Genomic DNA, 24643 nt, shown 5'->3' on the forward strand with positions numbered 1-24643 from the left:
GAGTTGAGATGGACTCATGGCAGGTCGTGTTGAAGGCAGACATTGCTGCTGCAGGTGGTTGGATTGTTGCTCTAGTTGTTTCATATGTCTATATATGTCTTGGAGACATTGGATATGTTGCTACATGTATTGAGTTGTGGTTGCTTGTGTTGGAGATGCCTCTACCAATGTTGGAGGTAGTTGGATGCTATGATGTTGCTGCTGCAGGAGTTGGAGATGCTGCTACAGGTACAAGAGATGTTTCGACAGGTTGTGGTTGTTGCTTGAGGAGTTGGAGGTGTTGGTCTTGGTGATGAGGTTGGCAGCTTAGGTATTGTATGTCATTGACTTGTTGCAAATGTTCTTGGCCTATATCATTAGTTGCAGACTTGTTACAGATGTTCTAGAGGTTTGTCATGGTGTCCCTTACACCCTCCTGCAACTATACTCCAATTGGTGGCTTAAAGAAGTTAGAAACAACGATTTTAGAGGGTATACGCTAGTTTCCTTCATAGGAACAGTGTACATATGCAGGTTTATCTCACATGAGTAGTGTATACAATCTAGAGGTGATTTTCCCCGCATTCCTCGTGTTGCTCAGGTTAATTAATGGTTTTTTTGGCTTGTCTTTGTCGGGTTTTTCCATGTAAAGGTCAGAAAAGGTTAACTAACTTCTAGAAGATGATTAAAGTGAAGAATCTCTCTCATTAAGTGAAGTTAGTGGTTTGATAGAGTCAATGAGCTGAATCCGGATCAAATCAAGCATATGAACAGAGTTGTGAAGCCCAATAGTTCTTTGTAATTATTGAGTTGAGCACTTGAGTTCATCCATATATTAGAAGAAGCTCAATGATAGTTTGGTTAGATGAGTGATGTATTGAGTGGGTGTGTGTGTGGAGAAGAGTGTGCAAGTTGTGTGAGGATCATAGTGCAGAATTTCTGAAGTAGTTTGCAAGTGTTGCGGCAGTTTGTTGAAGTATGTTTCAGCCATCAGTTTTGTGTAGTGAGTGAGAAGATGATGTGTGGATTGGAGTAGTGATTGGTGAATGTATTGTTACTTGTGGGTATTTGGAGTTTGGAGATTTGGATTTTTATTTGTGCTTTGACGCTATGTTGTTGTAGTGCTCATGTTGAGCAGTTCTTGGTTCCAGTCTGAAACATTTTGAAATGAGAACCACATAGAGGAGAAGAGTTGGAGGACTCAGGCGAAATCAATATAAGTGAGCAGATTTCTCAATCCAATGGTGGTTGGATAGTTCGGTAGAAACCATAGTTTTAAAAACCGGTGGAGAAAACCGGTTACCGGCCTAACCGGCCGGTTGGAAGCCTGGCCGGTCCGAACCGGCCCTCCTAACCCGGTTTAGACCCTCACTTGCCCAGAAATAGGCCCTAACCGGTAAAAACCGGCCGGTTTAGGGCGGAACCGGCCGGTTTATGGACAGGCCGCCGGTAAACCCAAAAAAGCGCAGCGGTTTAGGGGTTTTGGGGGTGAGGGAAAGGTATTTTCCCTCCAAAAACACCCTCACACTTGCTATAAGACACCCCTCTCACTCTCATTTGTCTCACACAACTGATTTGGAGTGTTTGTGAGTGTTTGTGAGTTTTTTTGTGAGCTTGGAGAGTGTGGAGTTTTTGCTGAAGTAGTCATCTTGGAGTTGGAGTTGGAGCTATTTTGGAGATAGTGTGTAGCTGTCAGTGGAGTTGCCATCATCAAGAGGAGGCTAAGGGAGCTACTTTGCATTTCCAGGTAAGGATTTGCACTTGATAATTCCTCATTTGAGTCTGCTGTCCATGAATTATTTTTTTTGTGCTATAAACTTCTCACTTCAATGATCTATCATCTATGCTAAGCCTATGAACTCTCTAGCTCTATGCTATCAAATTTTGTAGCTTGCATGTGCATTTTTTTCCTACATTTATCATTGGTTTTCCATGTTCCTTAGCTGCAATTTTTTTTTTAAATGGCAGATTTATTTGCAAATTGTTATTATTTCAAGCAAACATGGCTCCAAAAGGAAAGGACAGTGCATGGGTTCATTGTGATGTAATTGAGGGAAAAATGATATGCAAATTATGCCATAAATCTATTGGAGGTGGGGGTATTCTTAGGTTGAAACAACACTTGGCTGGGGTAAGAGGCCAAGTAAAGCCATGTGATGCACCAAAAGAACTGTTAGGTCCTATTAGGGCAGAATACATTGCCAAGCTTGAAAAATTTTATGAGGATAAGGCTAGGGAGAAGGCCATCCAAGATGAAATTGCAAGGAAGAGGGAATTAATGGAAACCATGAATGTTTTGAAACAGAGTGGGTATGATGATTATGAGATTCAAGACTCCACTTCTATCCCTTCCACCAATGACCCCTTTCACTATGTTCATCCTTCTGTTGGAGTTGGCCAACCATCAAAAGGACCAAAGAGACCAAACATCCAAAGTTATTTCTCATCTTCTGCCACCATTGCCTCTTCTAAATCTAATCCCACTTCCTCCCAGCCAAGTTCTCAACCCACTTTGGATCAGCATTGGAAAAAACAATGCAAAGAAACTTCTCACCAATACATTGCTAGATGGTGGTATGATTCAGATATCCCATTTAATGTTGCTCGCTCACCTTATTACCAAGCTATGTGGGACTCTGTTATAGCTGCAGGAAAGGGCTTCAAAGGCCCTAGTATGCATGACTTGAGGGGAGCTCTTTTGCAAAAAGAGATATCTTCCATTGATGAGTATTTGGTTGAGTTTAAAGAGTCATGGGTCAAAACAGGTTGTTCCATTATGTCAGATGGATGGACCGATGGAAAGAACCGCACTATCATTAATTTCCTTGTTTCTTGCCCTCAAGGAACCATGTTTTTGAAATCAGTTGATGCATCTGATAGGGTAAAGGATGCAAGCCTTCTATTTGAGCTTTTGGATAACATTATTCAGGAAGTTGGGGAGCAGCATGTTGTGCAGGTCATCACTGATAATGCCTCAAACTATGTTCTTGCTGGAAAGATGCTTGAGGCCAAATATAAGACCATATTTTGGACTCCATGTGCTGCACATTGCATAGACCTCATGCTTGAGGATATAGGCAAGGTGGAGTGGGTAAAAAACACTGTAGAGCATGCCAAGTGCATTACAAAATACATTTACAACCACTCATGGGTATTGAGCCTAATGAGGAAACACACTAGAGGCAAAGAGCTTGTTAGGCCTGCAATTACGAGATTTGCAACTCACTTCCTCACGTTGCAATGTCTCAATGGTCAACATAGAAACTTGCAGAAAATGTTTTCCTCTGATGAATGGTCTGAATCTCGGTGGGCTCGTAGACCAGATGGAAAAGACACCAAAAAGAAAGTGTTAGACACTTATTTTTGGAAAAGGTCTGTAGAGCTTGTGAAAATTACCGAGCCCCTTGTTAAGGTGCTAAGGTTGGTGGATGGGGAAAGATTGGCCATGGGCTACATTTATGAAGCTATGGATCAGGCAAAAGAGCAGATACGGGCAGCTTACAATGACAGGTTAGCTAAATATGGCCGTATATGGGAGATCATTGATAACAGATGGAACAATCAACTCCATCGTCCTATACATGCAGCCGGGTATTTTTTGAACCCAAGGTATCACTATAAAAATCGGCTAGGAGATCAGCATGATGGGGAGGTCAGAGCTGGATTGATTGTTTGCTTGGAGCGCATGGTCCCTAACCATGTAGACCAGTTGGATATACATAGACAGCTTACTATTTTCAATCAAGCAAGTGGTACTTTTGGCAAAAACTTGGCAAAGATGGCAAGAGATGTGGACCAACCAGGTAAGCAATTCCAATTTCCATTTTGTTTTTCATTTCAAGTTAAAATTGTTTACGTTCTTTACAATTCAAATTATAAACTAAGTTACTAATTATTGTCTTTTTCTTTGCAGCACATTGGTGGGAGTCATTTGGTGGCCAGTGTCCTCAATTGCAAAGGTTTGCAATTAGAGTCCTCAGTCAAACTTGCAGTGCTTCAGGTTGTGAGCGCAATTGGTCTGTTTTTGAGCGCATACACACGAAGAAGAGAAACCGTTTGGAACAAAAACGGTTAAATGATCTTGTTTTTGTGCAATACAACCTTCGACTGAGGAGGAACCAAATGATGAGCAAATCACCTGATCTAGATCCCATTGTGTTGGACGATATTGATCCAACATCAGAATGGGTGGAGGAGACTGAAGATCCTGTGTTTGAGGCTGATTTTGATATCGACATGGCTTTAGCGGAGGATGAGGCAGATTATGTGGCGGCATCAGAACCAGGATCAGTAGCGGCATCAAGGAAAGGCAAGGAACCAATGGAAGGCACTAGTCGTGCAGGTCAACAAACTCGTGCTTCCATTAGGTCCACTTCTATTGTCATCGGTGGCATTGATACTGATGTTGCAGATGAGGCAGAGGCATCCTCAGACTCTGAACCAGATGATGTCTATGTAGCTCCTGATGATGATCCTGTGTCTAGTAGTGGTGATGGACTTGATGATTGATCATGTGTACACTGTAGACTTGTAGTAGGCCAATGGCCTCATAGCTTGCAGCATTGTTTTTGGACTTTATAGGCCATTTAGAGCCTCATTTCTTATGTATTTTGCTATTTTGTCGATGATATGTATTGCACTCGGTGCCATTTTGATATATTCACCTTTGCATGGTATATAAATGAGCAAACTTTGCATATTTTGTCTCTATTGGCTTGGAATCATGGTTTTACATCTTAAAAATAGTTTTGTTTCATTAAAAATTAATTATTTAATGTATTTTTTAAAAACCGGTTCGTTTAGACCAAACCAGTCCCGGTTAGACCGGTTTCGGTCGGTAAACCGGTTAGCTAGGTGGACCGGTTCGGTCACCGGTTCCGGTTTTAAAAACACTGGTAGAAACTGGGCGAGGCTCATTGGTCGTGGTAATTTCCAGTAGATCGGAGTCTTTAGAGTTGCTTGATAGTTCAGGGGTAACCAGGCGAGGATCGTTGATCATGGTGGCCTTCAATGGATGGTAATCCGTAGATCCGCATGAGAAACAACCTCCATTTGATAGTAGCCATGTATATCTCTATGTAAAGAATTTGCTTGACATAATAGAATTTGAGTAACGCAACAGCAGCGAGTGGTTTTTTGCCTTGGAGAGGGTTTTCCACCAGAAATATTTGTGTCCATTGTGTGATTGCTTTCATGGTTTTTGGTTTATGTTTGATGCACTAATCTCTAATTATGCGTTTCAGTTTATGCATGTTTAAAGATTAAATAATTAAGGAAAAAGTTTGTGAGTGCTCACACTATTGATTTTGTGAAAATTTATGAATCTACACATCAGAAACCCTACTGCAATAAATGATTTATCACCTCCTACTTGTTCTTTACATTAACAAGTTACTTAATTACATAAACATCGATGAAAAACATTATTGCAACGTACACACACATACAGATCATGAATTGAAATAAACTGAGACAATCACACAAGGGGCACCATTATTTTTGGACAATCGTCCCCAGAAAAACCCAATTTGGGAAACCCGGTGCAGCATATAGAGGGTTTGTATTATTAAGCAGATTCTTGAATACAACTAGGGTGCCAGATATGGCTCACCCAACAGAGAAAAATCCTGGCATAAGTACCTCTATCCGCAGACAAATATTCCGGCAAATTCAGCGACTGGATGATCAAACCCCACAATGACCTGGTTGTTCCCAGTGCTGGACAGCGATGGTTGCTCCAAGCTCTGCATTGGAACTGCGTCACTCCTCTAGGAGTTGTGTCACCCTCATAGCGAGCCTCCCTTGCTCCGAAAGTCGATTTCGCTGATATGCTCCTTCTTTGCCCCACAGAATCTCCCCAGCGCTGCCTCTAAGGGCCTGCGTTAGCCCCTACGACCTCTGCGTCACCCTCTTTGGGACTCCGTTGTCTCTCCCAGCGCTGCTCTGCCTCTCTGTTATGTATTCTTCGGCCTCGGACTGAAGTTCCCTTGCCGAATTGCCCCTCACTGCAACTCAGATCACTAGCTCGATTTTCTCAAGAAACCTTGCCCCAAAAAAATCGAACTCTTTGATCAATTCAGTGTATCTCCAACTGACCCTCACACCTCCTCTTATACTTTTCTTGTTGATGAATCAACGGCTGAGATTAAATCCCTAATCAACGGCTAAGATTAAAACTGGCTTGATCCTCGTCACTTAGAACTTTCTCACCCATATTCTTATCAATACACATTAATATTTTTATTTTCCTAAGTTTAGACTTAGGAACCCATTAAAAATATTAATTATTTTAATAACTTCTCATTCGAGTGGAATTTCTCCAAACAATTTATGGGTCTTGGAGATCTCATGTGTTCTAGCCCCTCCACAAAATTTTGGAGCTAGAGCACATCTGATGCTACCCAAAATCAACACTCCCTCTTAGCGAGGAATGTGCTCTGGCAACACTTCACCATAGAAGCATTACATTAATCCTCTGCATCGGTCCTCTGTGCTGTTGATGCTTGGCTTGATGCCCTTCATCCACTGCACTGTTGCTTTCTGTACTGTTGCCCATGACTCTGCCACTGCCACTGCTACATCTGTACTGCAGCTCCCTCTCAAAATGTTGCCTCATGCTGCCCATATCATTGGCATTGTTAACTGTTGCACTGCAATTCAGTTACTGAGAAGTAAGTAACTAATGCTTTACCCAAAACTGACATCTTGGTCAGTCTAGAAGCCTCATGATGTTGAAGCTACCTCTGCTGCTAACTTGTGTTGTCCCTCTGCTGCTACTGCATTGTTGCAACCTCCTTTGTGCCTCTCGCACTGCTGCAACCTCTACTGCGCTACTACAGACTTTGGCACTCTAGCTCTGCCACTATCGCTCCATCACACCTCGCTCCAACCGACACCCGTCACTTTACTACTGTCGTTAAGGGTTCCCTTAGCCGTATGTGATCCAAGAGTTTTGGCACCTTAAGGATCATGCCCACATGTAGTCCTCTCGACTACAACTCCATGTCGTCCCACCTCTTCTCCAAAGGCGCATGAGCACTCATGCACAATCGTCATCCTCAACATCCTTGTTCGCCTTTGCTGGAGCAGCCTTTGAGTCGGAAGCCTCCCCCTTGCCTTTCTTCCTAGGGCACTGAGTAGCATAATGTCCCAACTCCCCACAGTTAAAGCATCTAACCCTGGAGATGTCCTTCTTCTTCCTCTTCTGCTATCCCTGCTATCCCACTGATGCAAGAGTTGCATCCTCCTCCTCCTTCTTGACCGAGGTTCCCTTGCTGCTACTCCCTGCCTTGGTCAACCTCCTAAGTTCTTCTTGTCAAAGAGATGCCCACATCTCCTCCCAACTGGGGAGAGTCGCTCTGCCCAAAATACTTTGGACAAATGTCTCCCAGTCCTCGGTGACTACATTCAGGGCAGTCTTGACCATGAACTCTGGATCTGGTGTAGACCCCATGGAAGTCAATCTTGAACCTCTCAAAAAGAGGAATCTAATGCAATCATCCTCTCCATCAAATGAGTTGTCCCAAGGTGGAATTGGCCCTAGATGCCAATTTTAACACTCATCCTCCTTGCCACGTGAGAGAGAGAAGTTGCCCAATGTTGTACAAACCAATCAGATGAAGAGAGAGAAGTATGTGTGAGTGATGAATGTGTCAAATGAGGTGTGACGTCTCTTGTATTTATACAATTTGTTATGGGTGAAGAGACACATCCATTGGGCTTCTTGAGCCTACATGATGATGAGGCCGACCTGAACAATTTGCACATGTGTGGGCATAAATTCAAAATCACACTTTTGCTTGTCCGAATGAGATGATCTTTATATCAATCTTGGACCTCTCGAAAAGAGGAATCTAATGCAATCATCATCTCCATCAAATGAGTTGTCCCAAGGTGGAATTTGGCCCTAGTTGCCAATTTTAACACTCCCTCTCAACTAGGGAAAATTCCACCTACCAATCCATTTGTCGTCATCAGTCATCATGCCATCCTGTCGTCATGCACCCTCTCTGTCATCTCATCTCTGCTTTACTGAACCATGAAGTAATAATGAAGAAGAATCGATCGAGAGTGAGACACAAGACCTTACCAGTCTCCACTAATAAAAGTCAATCCAAATGTAAAACCTCAAATGATCCCACATCAAGTTGCTAACACCATGCATCTTAGACATATGGAGTATGGCAGTACACGATGCGTCCATCGGTAGTGCTATGATCCCTATCCACGTTTCCCAACTCATTGGCCACATGAGAGGTACTTCCCATGAGTCCCAGACTACATGGGTAGGATGTATGTTGGGGCATAAACAGGAGAAGGTGAACCACTCATACAGCTCATATGCTATAGGAGAAGGTGAACCACTCATCTTATGCATATGTCAATCATAGGGGACGGTGAACTACTGACCCTACACACATGTCACCATGGGGTATCACAGGGGAAGGTGAACCACTCACCCTAAACATAGCGCACCACATAGGGGAAGGTGAACCACTCACCCTATGGTCGTTCATAGCTCCAAGAAGTACCCCAAGCCCCCAGGAGGTCCCAGAGCTCAATGTCCAACTCAAGCAGGACCCTCATGGGAGGGTCTTTCCACGACTCCAAATCTCTCTTAGAAGGTTAAGAATTTGACCTTCCCCAAGGACTTCTTGAGAATATCTGTGACCTGCTCATCAGTCCTAATGTGTTGGAGCCTTATTGCTCCCCGTCGTACCATATGCCGAATAAAGTGGTACCTAATATCAATGTGCTTGGAGCGGTCATGGAACACGAGATTCTCTAAAAGGTGAACCCCACTCGGGTTGTCGCTGAAGATCATAAAGTATCCTACGCGTGCTCAAATAGCTCACTAAAGAGCTTGCTCAACCAAACAGCTTCACAACAAACCATGCTAGCTGCAATGTATTTGGCCTCGGCAGTGCTTAATGCAACCAATTTCTGCTTCCTGCTCATCCAAGAAATTGAAGCAAACCCTAATGAGAAGCAACATCCAGACGTGCTCTTACAATCCACCACACTGCCAGCCCAGTCAGCATTTGTATATCCATGCAGCCTCAAATTCCCGGCAATGTATCTCAGTCCATAATAGATTGTGCCCCGGAGATATCTCAAGAGATTCTTAGCAGCAATCCAATGTATGTGATGAGGCTCGACCATAAATTGACTCAACGTGTTCACAACGAAGCATATGTCAGGACAGGAGTTTACCAAGAACATCAAGGCCCCCACAAGTTGTCTATATTCGGAAGGATTTTCCAATTTAGGCTTAGCAGCACTCCCACAAAGCTTCTTGGAGTTGAGTTCCATCGGAGTAGACACAGACTTGCAATCCACCATCCCACATCTCTCGAGCAGCGTCACAATATATTTTCCTTGAGAAAGGAAAATCTCACCTGGCTTTCTCAGACTTCCAGGCCTAGGAAGTAGTGCATCAATCCTAGGTCCTTCATCTCGACCTCGAAAGCCAACTCCCTCTTGCATTGATAAATGAGAGGGTTTGCACCTGTCAGAAAGAGATCATCCACATAAAGGACCAGAATGAGAGGCATGTCAAAATATTGGTTAGGGTCAGCTTCGCTCCTTGTAAATCCCAACTTCATAAGATAGCTATCAATCCTATCATACCAAGCCCTAGGGCTTGCTTCAACCCATATAGGTCTTTCTTCAATCTGCATACGTGTGTCCTTCGATCTTGTACTTCGAACCCCTCAAGTTGTTCCAAGTAGACTTCCTTCTTAAGCGAGCCATGCAAGAAAGCAGTCTTAACATCCATTTGGTGTAGCCTCCATCCTTGAGAGGTAGCAAGAGCAATAATCAAACGGATAGTGGTATATCAACCAACTGGTGCAAAAATCTCATCATAGTCCACCCATTCCTTTTGAGAGAAGCCTCGAGTAACAAATCTAGTCTTGTATTTTTTAGCACTCCCATCAGCTCCATGTTTCATTTTGTAAAGCCATTTAGAAGTGACCCACAGACTTGTCCTTGGGTCTAGTAACCACATCCCATACATCATTCTTTATGATGGATTTGTACTTCTCATTCATCGCATCCTTCCATACTTGGTGTTTCACGACTTCTTCGAACGTACAAAGCTCAAATTGAACAATAGTACTCATAGCAGCAAGGTACCCTTGATACCTAGTGGGCTTCTTACTTTCACGAAATGTCCCTCTTGGAGAAATATGCTTTTCAGCATCTTCGAGAGTGTCTTTGAGCCACAACAGTCTTTTCCTTGAGGTAGAGGGATCACTAGGAGGTGGATCAATGGGATCCATCGGGCATAGGCTCATCGGACAGATGTGCATCCTGCTTTCCTGTATTATCATCATTCTCTTTTCTTGAAATGGGGAGATGTTTGGCTTTCCAAGAGCAATGTCTTCATCGAATGTAACATCATGGCTTACTTCCACATCTTGTTGACTACGCACATAGATTCTATATGCCTTTGAATTTTCACTGTAGCCTACAAATATTTTTTTCTTCCCACATGCTCCCAACTTGTTTCTATTCTCTTTAGGCACATGAAAATACACGGGGCAACCAAATATTCTAAAATGAGAAACATCAAGTTTTTTACCAGTGAAAACTTCTTCGAGAGTCTTGAAGTTCAATGCTTAATGTGGACATCTATTTTGAACACATACGACAGTATTTGCAGCTTCTCCCCACAAGAACTTCGGTAGGCCTAGATCATGGAGCATGGCACCGGCGGCTTCCATGATCGTTCGATTCTTCCTTTTGGCAACTCCATTTTGCTCAGGAGTATATGCAACAGTTGTTTCCCTCTTACTACCGCCTCTCTGCAAAAGTCATTGAATTCATTTCATTCATATTCAGTGCCATTGTCAGTCCTCAATATTTTGATCTTCTTCCCTGTTTGATTCTCCACCAAGGCTTTGAAAGCACGAAACCATTTGAATACTTCATCCTTCTTTTTCAAGAAATAGATCCATGTTTTGCGAGAGAAGTCATCCACAAAGATATAGCATAATATAAATATCCTCCTAATGATGTTATGATCTTAACTTAAACAAAAACGCAACAAATTACAGATATAATCATAAATATAGAGATGCAGCAGAAAACACTTCATTTCATTAATGGAAAAATAATGAACTATGCTTACAAACAAAATGGAAATAAGATAGCTCGGGCGATGGTAGCTTATCTCTAAGAAGAGATGTGGCGGCTACATGCCAACTGAATTGTGTTACAATGAGGCTCAAGGACCTATTTATTATTGGAAAACATGAGAAAACCCTAAACAACCAAAACCCTAACCCCAGGAGATGTAACGTCAAGATTTTGTGGGCCCCGTTAGGGTTAGTTGGGCAGCTAACTTCTCGGGGTCGTAACTTGGTCATATTATCTTCGTTTGGCATGTACGATACCTTGTTGGAAAGGTCTCTCTGAGTACTACAGCTTTTGTCGTAGGCCCTTGCCTACAACTATGGGACTGCAACGGACCTCAAAAAATGTCGTTTAGCGGGTCAAAACTGCTCCGGAAGTTCAGGACCCAAAAAACTACTAAAAATAGTAAATGTTGAAATAGACAAGGAAACAGATGAAACTGACTGGAGGGTCTAGGTGGAATAGGCAGGTGACCACCAATATCCCCCTGGATCATTCCTCCCACCTTAGGAAGGAATGGTCCCGATTGCGTGCAAAGCCTCCATGAGGTGAGGAAATTTCTATTGAACCTAGTCCCTGGTGAACCACTTGCCTTGGTGCAGGAGTTGGCCTGCTTTGACAACTCGATATAGTTGTATCCTCTGTTGGCAAGTGTTCTTGATTTGTGGGTCTATGATCTGATCAGTTGTGGCCTGTTCCATGCAGTCCGGGTTGAGCTCTGTTGGTGTGAGCTGTTCTGCAATGTCGGATGTGTCCAACAATAGTGGACAGTATGGCCGAAGGCAGTCTACATTGAACACTGGGTGCAAACCAAGGAACGGTAGGATGTTGAGTGCAAAGGCATTATCACCGACAGCCTTGGTGATGGTGTATGGTCCACATCGGAGTAGGCGAAGCTTGTGATAGGGTCCAGCGAGGCGATCCTTCTGCAAATGTAGCCAAACTTTGTCGCCCACCTGGAACGTGTGCGGCACTCGATGTTGATCATGGCATTGCTTGTACTTAGAATTGACTCCGTCCAATATAGCATGGACCTGCTGGTGGATGTGTTGAATGCGCTCAATGAAGCTAGTAGCCCTTTCGGCTTCGGATTGGACATGAGAAGAATCTGCCTGAGTGGTTGCAAATGGTATGGCCACATCAATGGGACATAATGGCTGAAATCCCAACCCTACCTAAAAGGGACTATGGCTTGTTGAGTTGTGGAGAGATTTATTGTAGCTATGTTGGACATAAGGGAGACTTTCATCCCACGTGCATGGATGGACTAGATTACATCCTTTTCTTACCTCTTCTCACATAATCATCCATGTGTGGGCATCATATTTTCCCACATCCCGCCCACAACATCCTCCATTTGTTTGGGTTTGCATTCGCTTTGGGGTTTTTTGTTGCATGAGTAATCATACAAGCAGTCATATTTATATTGACTTGATGATATGTTGGATGCATTGGCTTTATGATTACACTTAATAAAAGCTTCGTCATATGCAGGTTAGGGTAGGATGCATTGCATGCTCATTTTTGCATTAAAATTAACGTCATATGATATTTCTGGTAAATGCATATTTGCATATTTTATTTTTTGTTGATTTTATGGCCTAACATATAGCATGTGTGATCATGAGATGCCGCAAAATCATGTTGCCCTGTGTTTTTCCATATGCTATATGTGCAAGTGACAGGTCTACGATAACCAGGAGATTGTTGGAGTTCTCGTGACCTCCCGTTCGAGTAGCTTTGCCCACTTCTTTGAGAGATCACGTCCCAGTTGGAGCCAAATGTTACCCACCACTTTTTGGGTGATATCCCTTGGAGAAATTTTTTCTCCAAGATGGTCCTTAACTGGCAGCTAACAGCCCCTTGCAGCCACCAACTAGCTTATTGTGTCATTTTCTCCGCCACTTGAGCTAGTCGTGTGGTCCCTTGCCCACCTGCCATGATCATATATTTGAAGGTGGGCCTCCCGAATCTAAAGGTATGCCTTGTCATTTGGAAATTGAGTATTGTAGTTTGCTTATCATGGACACTTCTGGGCATGGATTAATGGGGGGCTTCAGCACAAAGAATGAGCTAGGTCAGTGCTTCTATCCCCTAGTGCTTCTGTCTCATGGGATCTCTTTTATTGACCATTTGGTTCGAGGGATGGTATTTCACAGGAAACCCTAATTTTAGTTGTGTGGTCTCGCTCCTTTATCCGCTTATATTACCCTCTTTCCATTCATTATTACCCCATCCATCATTTTTCCTACCTAGGTCCACATTCCTCCATTGGGTCCACATAGGGTTAGCTTGCCCCTTCCCCTTGCCCACACCTTGGATCATGGCCTGGAATGAAGCCCGGAGGTTGATGCAGCTGAAAAGAAAATTAAAAGCATATATGGCCACATTCAACAGGAAAAGTACCACAAAATGCAAAAGGTGGCCGGGACAAAAACACTTTAGCACATGGGAAAAAGCCAATACATGAGCTCTACCCCATCATCATGGCCATCACCATGGTTCCTACAGGTTCTATGAGCCTTCTTCATCATATAAGAACCCATGATTGTCCCAACCCATGGCGGGTGATGAACCACCCCACCTTAAAAAGAGGATTCCACTGCTATATCTTACACATCATGCTCTAACCCCTTGAGCCCCGAGCAGTGAATTAAAGAAAATCATAAAAAGGCAAAAGGAATAAAAGAAAGGTGAAAAAATCAAGGCTAGGGCACCTCATGTACCACGATTGCTCCCTCCTATACATTATAAACCCAAGTGTGGGCTTCCCTCTTATTAGCTACCCTTGTACCTCGACATGTGACCCAGGGCTACCCCTTTTCATCCCCTACTTCATTCACCATATTTGTCACATGCCACCACCTTTTGAAGGATGTACCTTGAATATTGTCCCCTTTAAGAAGTAGAAACCACCTAATAGGGTGTTTGGTTTACCCCATTTGGAGTTTAGGAGACAATGGCACATCGCGAAGCCCATCATGGAAGGGCAGGCCATTATGAAGTCCCCACCTGTGGTCCATGATTAGGTAAGCTCATTTACTCGATTTCTCTAATGACTTGTTGTACTGAAAGGCTAGGGGACACATTGGATTTTATGCAAGATTGCAGGTGGTTTCCATTTGGAGTTTGGTCTCCTTATACAGGGTCCTAATCCTCCAAAAAGCTACATTGGCACATATAGGGTGAGTGTTGAGAGCCATGGGCCTCCACAGCAACAGATTGCACTTCATGGATCCCCACAACCATTCAAAAATTGCTCATGGTTCACTTATTGGACGAGGAGGATGCACCTGATCCATCATGCCCAGCTGGCCCCAGATCTACACCATACACTTGGCAGATGATCCAGGACTTCTACAATGATGTGGCATCTCCTACATTATCATCCTAGCCCTTGAGGGCAACCTACAGGCATCTTCGATTTGTTTGGAGACCCATGAGGACACTTGTGTGCCCCCATAGTCATTTGGAGCACCACAAGTTATTACAAGGGGCCAACCCCTTGTCCACTGCTTTTGAGAGTCCTATTCTTCATTGTGGCACCCATGGACCTCATTAGGCCACTTAGAGACCCTACGACATGCATAAATTATTATTTGACCTCTTAAGGGGCTTGCTTTTTCATTTTTGAGCTAGTTTGGTGGGCTTGTCACCAAAAGGTTGTATTATTAGCACATTATTTTATTTTTGGGGCTTATGTAGGCCAAGGAGGCTCGAACTCCTTAGATGTGTATAAATACAAGTGAGGTGAGGTCATTTCTGATCATCACTTGACTTGGGATCTCTCTAATCATAGAGAATTTTTGCACTTTTTTCTTTGTGGATATTTTTGGAGATGGATGAATTTTGATGTATGGATTTGGGCTATTTCTCGTCTTGGAGCTTTATTGAGCAAACGAAATGCTGGTTGGATATACCCTATAATGTTGTAAGTAAATTTTGGTGCTATTATTCTTTTTCTTGCATACTGCTAAAATTAGGGCTAGTTGCTGCATTATCGAAATGTGGAATTGAGCATGTTTTAGCTAATTTAGTGTATGGGGCAATGTTATATGAATGAAATGTCCTCGAGATTTATTTATCTTGAGAAGTTTGCATCATTTGCTTTGAAGTACAAATGCTTGAAGGTCGCTTTTATTTTCTTTCTCTCAACATTGGACGAAGTTGACTTTTTGGGCCTCCTTGATCAAGAAACCAAGTTCTTACTCATCATTATCCTTGACTCCATATCCCCAAGTGAACTAGGCACTAATCCCTCAAAAAGGGTGATCATTTCAACCCTCTTTTAACCATTTTCCCCTTTTTCCCCAAGTCTAGCCCCATTAGGTCACCTAGGGCATCAATTTCTTGGGAATTGACCCAAGGAAAAAATTCAATCTCCTATAGGCTACTGCGTTGGTGGGTCCCCTCCCTCTCCTCCAAATTTGAGGCAATTCTAATGGTGGAATCTCTGAGAATCTCAAGCCTTAGCTCTAGGATCGAATTGTGCCTAGGCATCCCCAAGGCTAGACCTCAATAGGATCAATTCAACCTTTTGAAGAAAGTATTCTTGTTTGGTCCTTTCCCCTCACCTTGTCCAAGATAGGAACATCATTGGTTGCTACATTCCATCCCCGAACCTGGGCTAGGTCCACTTGGCCCCGTGTGGTCCCACTTCTCAATAAAGACTATTTGTCAAGGACAATTTGGGAATCCAAGTTTCCCAAGGATTACAGAGATTGAGAAACTTGTTCATAAGCCTATCCTTTCTCCCTCAACCCTCCAATCCTCACTCCTTATCCCTGGTGGACCAAGTCCCTTGCTTAAAGAGCAAGCAAGCTCCATTCTTTACTCCATCATTGGGAAAGGGTTTTCAGGGTCACTTCTCACCTATCTATTGAAATATACTTTACAAGTGAATCCCTACACTACCGGGACTCCTCCAATCGATGAAAGTCCATAAAGAGAAGGGAGACTTAGCTGTGGTGACAGTGGGCTAAGCCACCACCATTGCCCTTAACCTAGCAGTTGCCATCTTAAGAACCCCTTTAGGCCCCCTGCTAGTTTGAGTGGTAACAGGACCTTTAGGCCTACAGATTAGGCTCTAAGGTCGATTCAGGCCTACAGCTAGGGCTACAAGCCCTCAAACCTTTGTGGCCTACCCAAATAGTCCCCTAATCTGACTTTTTTGGCCCTCTAATGACCCTGCAACCATAATACATTAGGTTGACGCCAAGAATTGCAATGTATAGCCAAATAAATATGCAACTAAAATTTAAAGGTCAAACCCTTGAAGAATCCCCTATCTACAAATGAAATAACCCCTTGTAGGGCTTGCGGCCTTTGAATATGGCTGAGCGTTGATGGAAGAGGGGGGTAAAATGATGGATCTAGACCTCTCCAAGCCAAATCTAGCCTCAAAACCCACTCAACCCTCTTCCTAAGGCTAGACGGCTTCTTCAAATGATGAATAGGTGCCTAAACCCTAGCCATTAGGCTAGGTGAGGGTTTGAGCCTTCAGAAATTTGAACTCGCTCCTTGATTTTGAAGTGTAACACCTGCAAGACAATACCCTAGTTGTTCCACTAGATTCAAAAGAAAATAAAAAATAGAAACTCCAAGATGGCTATATATACAATGAAAAATAAAACCAAGAGTTAGAAAATAATATACAAGATTATTTACAATATTCACAATGAAATTCTCAAGCTCTAATAAACAGATCTAACTTTATTGCACAATTAAATTGAAATAATTGAGTAGAGTAAGATTTTATATTAATGCCATGGCCAAGATCTCTACAATATAATCGTTAGATAAGTCATGGAAACTTAACACAATGGGCTCTTAGGCCTCTGGACTTGGGAGTTGGTTGGTCCAACCGAAGACTTCGCCTTATGCCCAAGATTTGAATACTAATTAGATCTCTACACCATAGTTTTAAAAACCGGTGGAGAAAACCGGTTACCGGCCTAACCGGCCGTTTGGAAGCCTGGCCGGTCCGAACCGGCCCTCCTAACCCGGTTTAGACCCTCACTTGCCCAGAAATAGGCCCTAACCGGTAAAAACCGGCCGGTTTATGGACAGGCCGCCGGTAAACCCAAAAAAGCGCAGCGATTTAGGTTCTGAGGGCGGTTTAGGGGTTTTGGGGGTGAGGGAAAGGTATTTTCCCTCCAAAAACACCCTCACACTTGCTATAAGACACCCCTCTCACTCTCATTTGTCTCACACAACTGATTTGGAGTGTTTGTGAGTGTTTGTGAGTTTTTTTGTGAGCTTGGAGAGTGTGGAGTTTTTGCTGAAGTAGTCATCTTGGAGTTGGAGTTGGAGCTATTTTGGAGATAGTGTGTAGCTGTCAGTGGAGTTGCCATCATCAAGAGGAGGCTAAGGGAGCTACTTTGCATTTCCAGGTAAGGATTTGCACTTGATAATTCCTCATTTGAGTCTGCTGTCCATGAATTATTTTTTTTGTGCTATAAACTTCTCACTTCAATGATCTATCATCTATGCTAAGCCTATGAACTCTCTAGCTCTATGCTATCAAATTTTGTAGCTTGCATGTGCATTTTTTTCCTACATTTATCATTGGTTTTCCATGTTCCTTAGCTGCAATTTTTTTTTTAAATGGCAGATTTATTTGCAAATTGTTATTATTTCAAGCAAACATGGCTCCAAAAGGAAAGGACAGTGCATGGGTTCATTGTGATGTAATTGAGGGAAAAATGATATGCAAATTATGCCATAAATCTATTGGAGGTGGGGGTATTCTTAGGTTGAAACAACACTTGGCTGGGGTAAGAGGCCAAGTAAAGCCATGTGATGCACCAAAAGAACTGTTAGGTCCTATTAGGGCAGAATACATTGCCAAGCTTGAAAAATTTTATGAGGATAAGGCTAGGGAGAAGGCCATCCAAGATGAAATTGCAAGGAAGAGGGAATTAATGGAAACCATGAATGTTTTGAAACAGAGTGGGTATGATGATTATGAGATTCAAGACTCCACTTCTATCCCTTCCACCAATGACCCCTTTCACTATGTTCATCCTTCTGTTGGAGTTGGCCAACCATCAAAAGGACCAAAGAGACCAAACATCCAAAGTTATTTCTCATCTTCTGCCACCATTGCCTCTTCTAAATCTAATCCCACTTCCTCCCAGCCAAGTTCTCAACCCACTTTGGATCAGCATTGGAAAAAACAATGCAAAGAAACTTCTCACCAATACATTGCTAGATGGTGGTATGATTCAGATATCCCATTTAATGCTGCTCGCTCACCTTATTACCAAGCTATGTGGGACTCTGTTATAGCTGCAGGAAAGGGCTTCAAAGGCCCTAGTATGCATGACTTGAGGGGAGCTCTTTTGCAAAAAGAGATATCTTCCATTGATGAGTATTTGGTTGAGTTTAAAGAGTCATGGGTCAAAACAGGTTGTTCCATTATGTCAGATGGATGGACCGATGGAAAGAACCGCACTATCATTAATTTCCTTGTTTCTTGCCCTCAAGGAACCATGTTTTTGAAATCAGTTGATGCATCTGATAGGGTAAAGGATGCAAGCCTTCTATTTGAGCTTTTGGATAACATTATTCAGGAAGTTGGGGAGCAGCATGTTGTGCAGGTCATCACTGATAATGCCTCAAACTATGTTCTTGCTGGAAAGATGCTTGAGGCCAAATATAAGACCATATTTTGGACTCCATGTGCTGCACATTGCATAGACCTCATGCTTGAGGATATAGGCAAGGTGGAGTGGGTAAAAAACACTGTAGAGCATGCCAAGTGCATTACAAAATACATTTACAACCACTCATGGGTATTGAGCCTAATGAGGAAACACACTGGAGGCAAAGAGCTTGTTAGGCCTGCAATTACGAGATTTGCAACTCACTTCCTCACGTTGCAATGTCTCAATGGTCAACATAGAAACTTGCAGAAAATGTTTTCCTCTGATGAATGGTCTGAATCTCGGTGGGCTCGTAGACCAGATGGAAAAGACACCAAAAAGAAAGTGTTAGACACTTATTTTTGGAAAAGGTCTGTAGAGCTTGTGAAAATTACCGAGCCCCTTGTTAAGGTGCTAAGGTTGGTGGATGGGGAAAGATTGGCCATGGGCTACATTTATGAAGCTATGGATCAGGCAAAGGAGCAGATACGGGCAGCTTACAATGACAGGTTAGCTAAATATGGCCGTATATGGGAGATCATTGATAACAGATGGAACAATCAACTCCATCGTCCTATACATGCAGCCGGGTATTTTTTGAACCCAAGGTATCACTATAAAAATCGGCTAGGAGATCAGCATAATGGGGAGGTCAGAGCTGGATTGATTGTTTGCTTGGAGCGCATGGTCCCTAACCATGTAGACCAGTTGGATATACATAGACAGCTTACTATTTTCAATCAAGCAAGTGGTACTTTTGGCAAAAACTTGGCAAAGATGGCAAGAGATGTGGACCAACCAGGTAAGCAATTCCAATTTCCATTTTGTTTTTCATTTCAAGTTAAAATTGTTTACGTTCTTTACAATTCAAATTATAAACTAAGTTACTAATTATTGTCTTTTTCTTTGCAGCACATTGGTGGGAGTCATTTGGTGGCCAGTGTCCTCAATTGCAAAGGTTTGCAATTAGAGTCCTCAGTCAAACTTGCAGTGCTTCAGGTTGTGAGCGCAATTGGTCTGTTTTTGAGCGCATACACACGAAGAAGAGAAACCGTTTGGAACAAAAACGGTTAAATGATCTTGTTTTTGTGCAATACAACCTTCGACTGAGGAGGAACCAAATGATGAGCAAATCACCTGATCTAGATCCCATTGTGTTGGACGATATTGATCCAACATCAGAATGGGTGGAGGAGACTGAAGATCCTGTGTTTGAGGCTGATTTTGATATCGACATGGCTTTAGCGGAGGATGAGGCAGATTATGTGGCGGCATCAGAACCAGGATCAGTAGCGGCATCAAGGAAAGGCAAGGAACCAATGGAAGGCACTAGTCGTGCAGGTCGACAAACTCGTGCTTCCATTAGGTCCACTTCTATTGTCATCGGTGGCATTGATACTGATGTTGCAGATGAGGTAGAGGCATCCTCAGACTCTGAACCAGATGATGTCTATGTAGCTCCTGATGATGATCCTGTGTCTAGTAGTGGTGATGGACTTGATGATTGATCATGTGTACACTGTAGACTTGTAGTAGGCCAATGGCCTCATAGCTTGCAGCATTGTTTTTGGACTTTATAGGCCATTTAGAGCCTCATTTCTTATGTATTTTGCTATTTTGTCGATGATATGTATTGCACTCGGTGCCATTTTGATATATTCACCTTTGCATGGTATATAAATGAGCAAACTTTGCATATTTTGTCTCTATTGGCTTGGAATCATGGTTTTACATCTTAAAAATAGTTTTGTTTCATTAAAAATTAATTATTTAATGTATTTTTTAAAAACCGGTTCGTTTAGACCAAACCAGTCCCGGTTAGACCGGTTCCGGTCGGTAAACCGGTTAGCTAGGTGGACCGGTTCGGTCACCGGTTCCGGTTTTAAAAACACTGCTCTACACACTTAAGATCAAGCTATTAGTTTCAAAAGGGGCTAGATACACGTTAAAACCCTCAAAATCTAGAGATACCCACTGGATCAATCAAGCTAGAACATTTTTGTAAACCTAATACCTAATGCAAGATGCCTGTGCAAATAGGTAATCCAACTATTGGCTAATGAAACAATAAATTATGAAGTTTAATTCAATAGAGCATTAGACATGCGATTCAAAAAATATTACCAGTAGACAGAAGAGGAACACCATCGCAAATAAACCCCCAAAGACTTGATATTATTATTGCAAAATAAAAATTACATCCAACAGAGCTTGACTCAGAACTTGCTCAAGATTTTCCGATGAGTACCATGTTACAATGACAAGTAGAATAGCTTCCTTATATAGAAAATAAAGAGATTTAGATCCCCCTCTACGTGGAAAATAGATAGGTCCAAAGAAGTGCACAATTTTGACTTGATCCTGGAGAATAACGGCTAGTTGATACTTGATCCATGCCAAAATTAAATATTGTCCCTTGATTTGGAAAATGAAATTCGCGTTTGTTGATAAAGCCTATTTTTCTGGTCCAAAAATATTATTTTGAACTTTTTTCCTCAAAAACTTCCTTTTGACTTAACCACCTTGGTCCATAAGTTCAATTTCTCTTAAAAATTTGATTTTTCCTTTGATGGAGGACCTCAGAAAATTAATTTCTTTTGGACCCACGAATTTTTGAGGGATTTTTCTCCTTGGAATTGAGTCCTTCAAATTTATTCTTCCTCTGGAAGGTCACTTTTCTCCAAAATTTATTTTTCCACTTGGAGAGATTATTTTTCTCTCATTTTAATTTTTTTATTAATTTCTAGCTAATTAATTTTCTTTTATTTTTGCCAAAAAAATAAATAAAAAGACTTAAGAGGGGATTAAACATATTTTCCACCCTCTAAGTGGGTCTAAAAAAAGATTTTGGCAATGGTGTCTAACTATGAGTAACCATTCACCAAAAATATTCCTAGACAACACTTTTACATCAAGATATTACAATAATCACCCATAGAAGGGGAAATTTACAATGGATGTGACCTCTTTAGATTCAACGGAATTCTACAACACGAGGCACATGATCTAGCATGATAAAAATACATTGACTCGATAACACTAGGACTCACCTAAGACCTTATCAGAGAATTCTACTCTAGCTTTGGGGGATGCTTGGGAGAAAAACTCTGCTAATTATTCATGTTTAGAAACACAAATAATTAGGAAGGTTAAAAAACTCCTTAGAGCGAAACTCTTTGTTAAGAATCAAACGCTTACTTGGATGTTTTTACATGGCTTCATAGTCATGCTAGAATCATTTTTACAATGAAAGCCCAAAGGGTTGTAGAATTTGGATTTCAATGATAATGTGGAAGTTGCATGATGAAGATGATCTCAAAAAAATTATCCATTGATATGTACTCTGCTTCTTGGTGGTGTTGACACAGGTGTGGTCAACAGGCCTGATTTGTCAAAATGACGTTTCAACTTCACCTGAGCTTTGGAAATTAGGAGAACTTGAATGGTAAAAGGATATTATTTATTATTTGCAAAATCTCATATGTCCTAACCAGTTAGTTGCTCATAAGAGACGATCTCTAAGGTTGAAAGCAACTAAGTATTGCATCATGAAGGATAGCCTCAAATGGAGGAATCTTGAAGGAATAATGCTCCAAGATATCGGATGTGCTCTAGCCATGAAAATTGGTGGAGAGGCTAAAGCACATGAGATCTCCAAGACCCATAAATGGTTTGGGCAGATTCTAACCGGTTTGGGAGATATTAAAATAATTAAAATTTTTAATGGAATTCCTAAGTCTAAACTTAGGAAAAATAAAATATTAATGGGTATTAATATAAAACTGGGTTAGAAGGGTCCAAAAGTCATGGATCAAGCCAAATCTAATCTTAGGCGTTGATTAAAGATTTAATCTCGGTCGTTGATGGACCAATGAGAAAAGTAAAAGAATAGGCTTGAGGGTCAGTTTGGAAAACACACCAAGAGAGATCAAGAATTCGATTTTCTGGGGCAGGGTTTGCTGAGGAAATCGAGTGAGTGATCTGAGTTGCAGCTGAGGGGCAGTGAATACATAACAAAGAGGCAGAGTTAGTACCAGGAGGATCAGCGCAGAGCCGGGAGAGGTTGACGTAGAGCCAAGGAGAGGCTACGCAGAGGCAGCCAGGAGTTGCGCAGAGCTAGAGAGGGCCAGCGTGTGAGACGTAGAGGGTCTATGGGCTGACGCAGAGACTCCAGAAGCTAACGCAGAGCCCAAAGAGGCTGAAACAGGGCCAGAGAGGCTGACGCAGGGCCTAGAGGCAGCGCTGAGAGAATTTCGTGGGACAGACTGAGAGCTGGATAGGGTGACGCAGTCCCTATTAGAGTAATAGAGCAGTAGAAGTTGCATTTTTGTTGTGGGATCGTTCATCCGATGATTTAGCTGGAATATCTGTCTCCAACTGAGAGGTACTACTGCCGAGGGCATTCTCTGTTGGGTGAGCCATTTTTGGCACCCAGGTTGTATTCTGAAACTGCATAATAATAAAACCCTCTGAATAGTCTACACTAGTTTTTCCGCATTGAGTTTTTCCAGGGACATTAGTCCAAAAACAATGGTGTCACTTGTGTGCTTGTTTACTTTCAGTTGATGATCTGCATGTGTTGATACTGTACTTGCATTTATTTTCAGTATTTACCTGGTAAATAACTTGTTAAGTAATTGAACAAGTAAGAAGAAATAAATCAGAGAATACAAGAAGAATTTCTAACGGGTTAAACTTAGAAATTCCAACAGGGAATTAGGAGAACTTGAATGGTACAAGGATATTATTTATTATTTGCAAAATCTCATATGTCCTAACCATTTAGTTGCTCATAAGAGACGATCTCTAAGGTTGAAAGCAACTAAGTATTGCATCATGAAGGATAGCCTCAAATGGAGGAATCTTGAAGGAATAATACTTAAGTGTGTTGATGAAGTTAAATCTAGAAGCTTATTTATGAGTTTCATTCAAGATTTTGTGGTGGTCATTACGCTGCAAAGACTACTACCCATAAAATTCTGAGAGTTGATTATTATTGGCCTTCAATCTTTTCTGATGTACATAAAATTGTTAGAAGTTGCCAAGCCTATCAACTGTTCACTAGGAAATAAAAGTTAGTTGCCTTACCGTCTTGTTGTTATTGAAGCACCTTTTCAGCATTAGGGTCTGGATTTCATTGGGAAATTTCATGAAAATTCTAGCAATGGCTACTCATAACTCTTAACTGATACTGATTATTTTACTAAATGGGTTGAAGCCATTCTTACTAAGAATGCCACAGAAAAGGTTGTTATGGACTTTATTGATAATAAAATCATTACTCAATTTGGTGTCCCGGATAAAATTAACACTGGCAATGCCAAGGCTTTTAGTTCTTTAGAGTTTCCATATTTTTGCTTCAAGTATGGCATTATTTCGTCTCATTCATCTAACTACTATCCTCAGGGTAATGTTCTTGTTGAATCTAGTAATAAGAATCTTAAAACCATTATCAAGAAAAAAGTAGGAGACAATAAGAGGGCTTGGGATAGCAAGATCAAGTATGCGTTGTGGGCAAATAGGATTACCAAGAAGAAGGCTACTGGAAAGAGTCCCTTTGAATTAGTTTATGGCTTGGATGTAACTTTACCTGTGCACCTTAGACTGCCAACTTATCAACGCCTTCAACATTTCACTAATGAGAAGGATGTTGTCCAGCATCAAATCGATTAGATGGTGGAGTTGGATGAAACTCGTAGGAAAGCTTTTGATAATATGTGTAAAAATAAATATAACATTAAGAAAAATTTCGACAAATCTTCTCGTGTTAGATCCTTTCAAGTAGGAGACTTGGTACTGCTTTGGGATCGCAGAAATGAGAAGTTGAGAAATCATGCAAGTTTCGACAATTTGTGGCTAGGACCCTATATCATCAGAGC

The 24643-nt window shown here is 41.9% G+C and overlaps 2 protein-coding genes across 7 annotated transcripts in view; one reads left to right on the plus strand and one right to left on the minus strand.

Annotated features, from left to right (window-relative positions):
- LOC149185231 (uncharacterized) overlaps positions 1-24643 on the minus strand; it is a 75056-nt gene that overhangs the window by 9971 nt on the left and 40442 nt on the right. The gene's annotated exons all lie outside the window — the stretch shown is intronic.
- LOC149185232 (uncharacterized) lies at positions 1604-24437 on the plus strand. Its single transcript, XM_089417996.1, has 5 exons — positions 1604-3782; positions 3893-4321; positions 19396-19566; positions 19677-20179; positions 23997-24437. The coding sequence occupies exons 1-5, from the start codon at positions 1982-1984 to the stop codon at positions 24435-24437; spliced, it is 3345 nt and encodes a 1114-aa protein (XP_089274122.1). The 5' UTR covers positions 1604-1981.

Source organism: Pinus tabuliformis, chromosome 3_2 (assembly GCF_031772625.1).
Source record: "Pinus tabuliformis cultivar Carrire ecotype Pingquan chromosome 3_2, CPIR1, whole genome shotgun sequence".
Lineage (NCBI taxonomy): Eukaryota > Viridiplantae > Streptophyta > Pinopsida > Pinales > Pinaceae > Pinus > Pinus tabuliformis.

What these genes read in the sequence shown, in the direction of transcription:
- LOC149185232 (XM_089417996.1), top strand. Translation starts at nt 1,982, where the DNA reads ATGGCTCCAAAAGGAAAGGACAGTGCATGGGTTCATTGTGATGTAATT. An exon ending in AAGAGATGTGGACCAACCAG is followed by an intron (nt 3,783 to 3,892) that starts GTAAGCAATTCC and finishes TTTTCTTTGCAG; the next exon opens with CACATTGGTGGGAGTCATTT. An exon ending in AAGAGATGTGGACCAACCAG is followed by an intron (nt 19,567 to 19,676) that starts GTAAGCAATTCC and finishes TTTTCTTTGCAG; the next exon opens with CACATTGGTGGGAGTCATTT.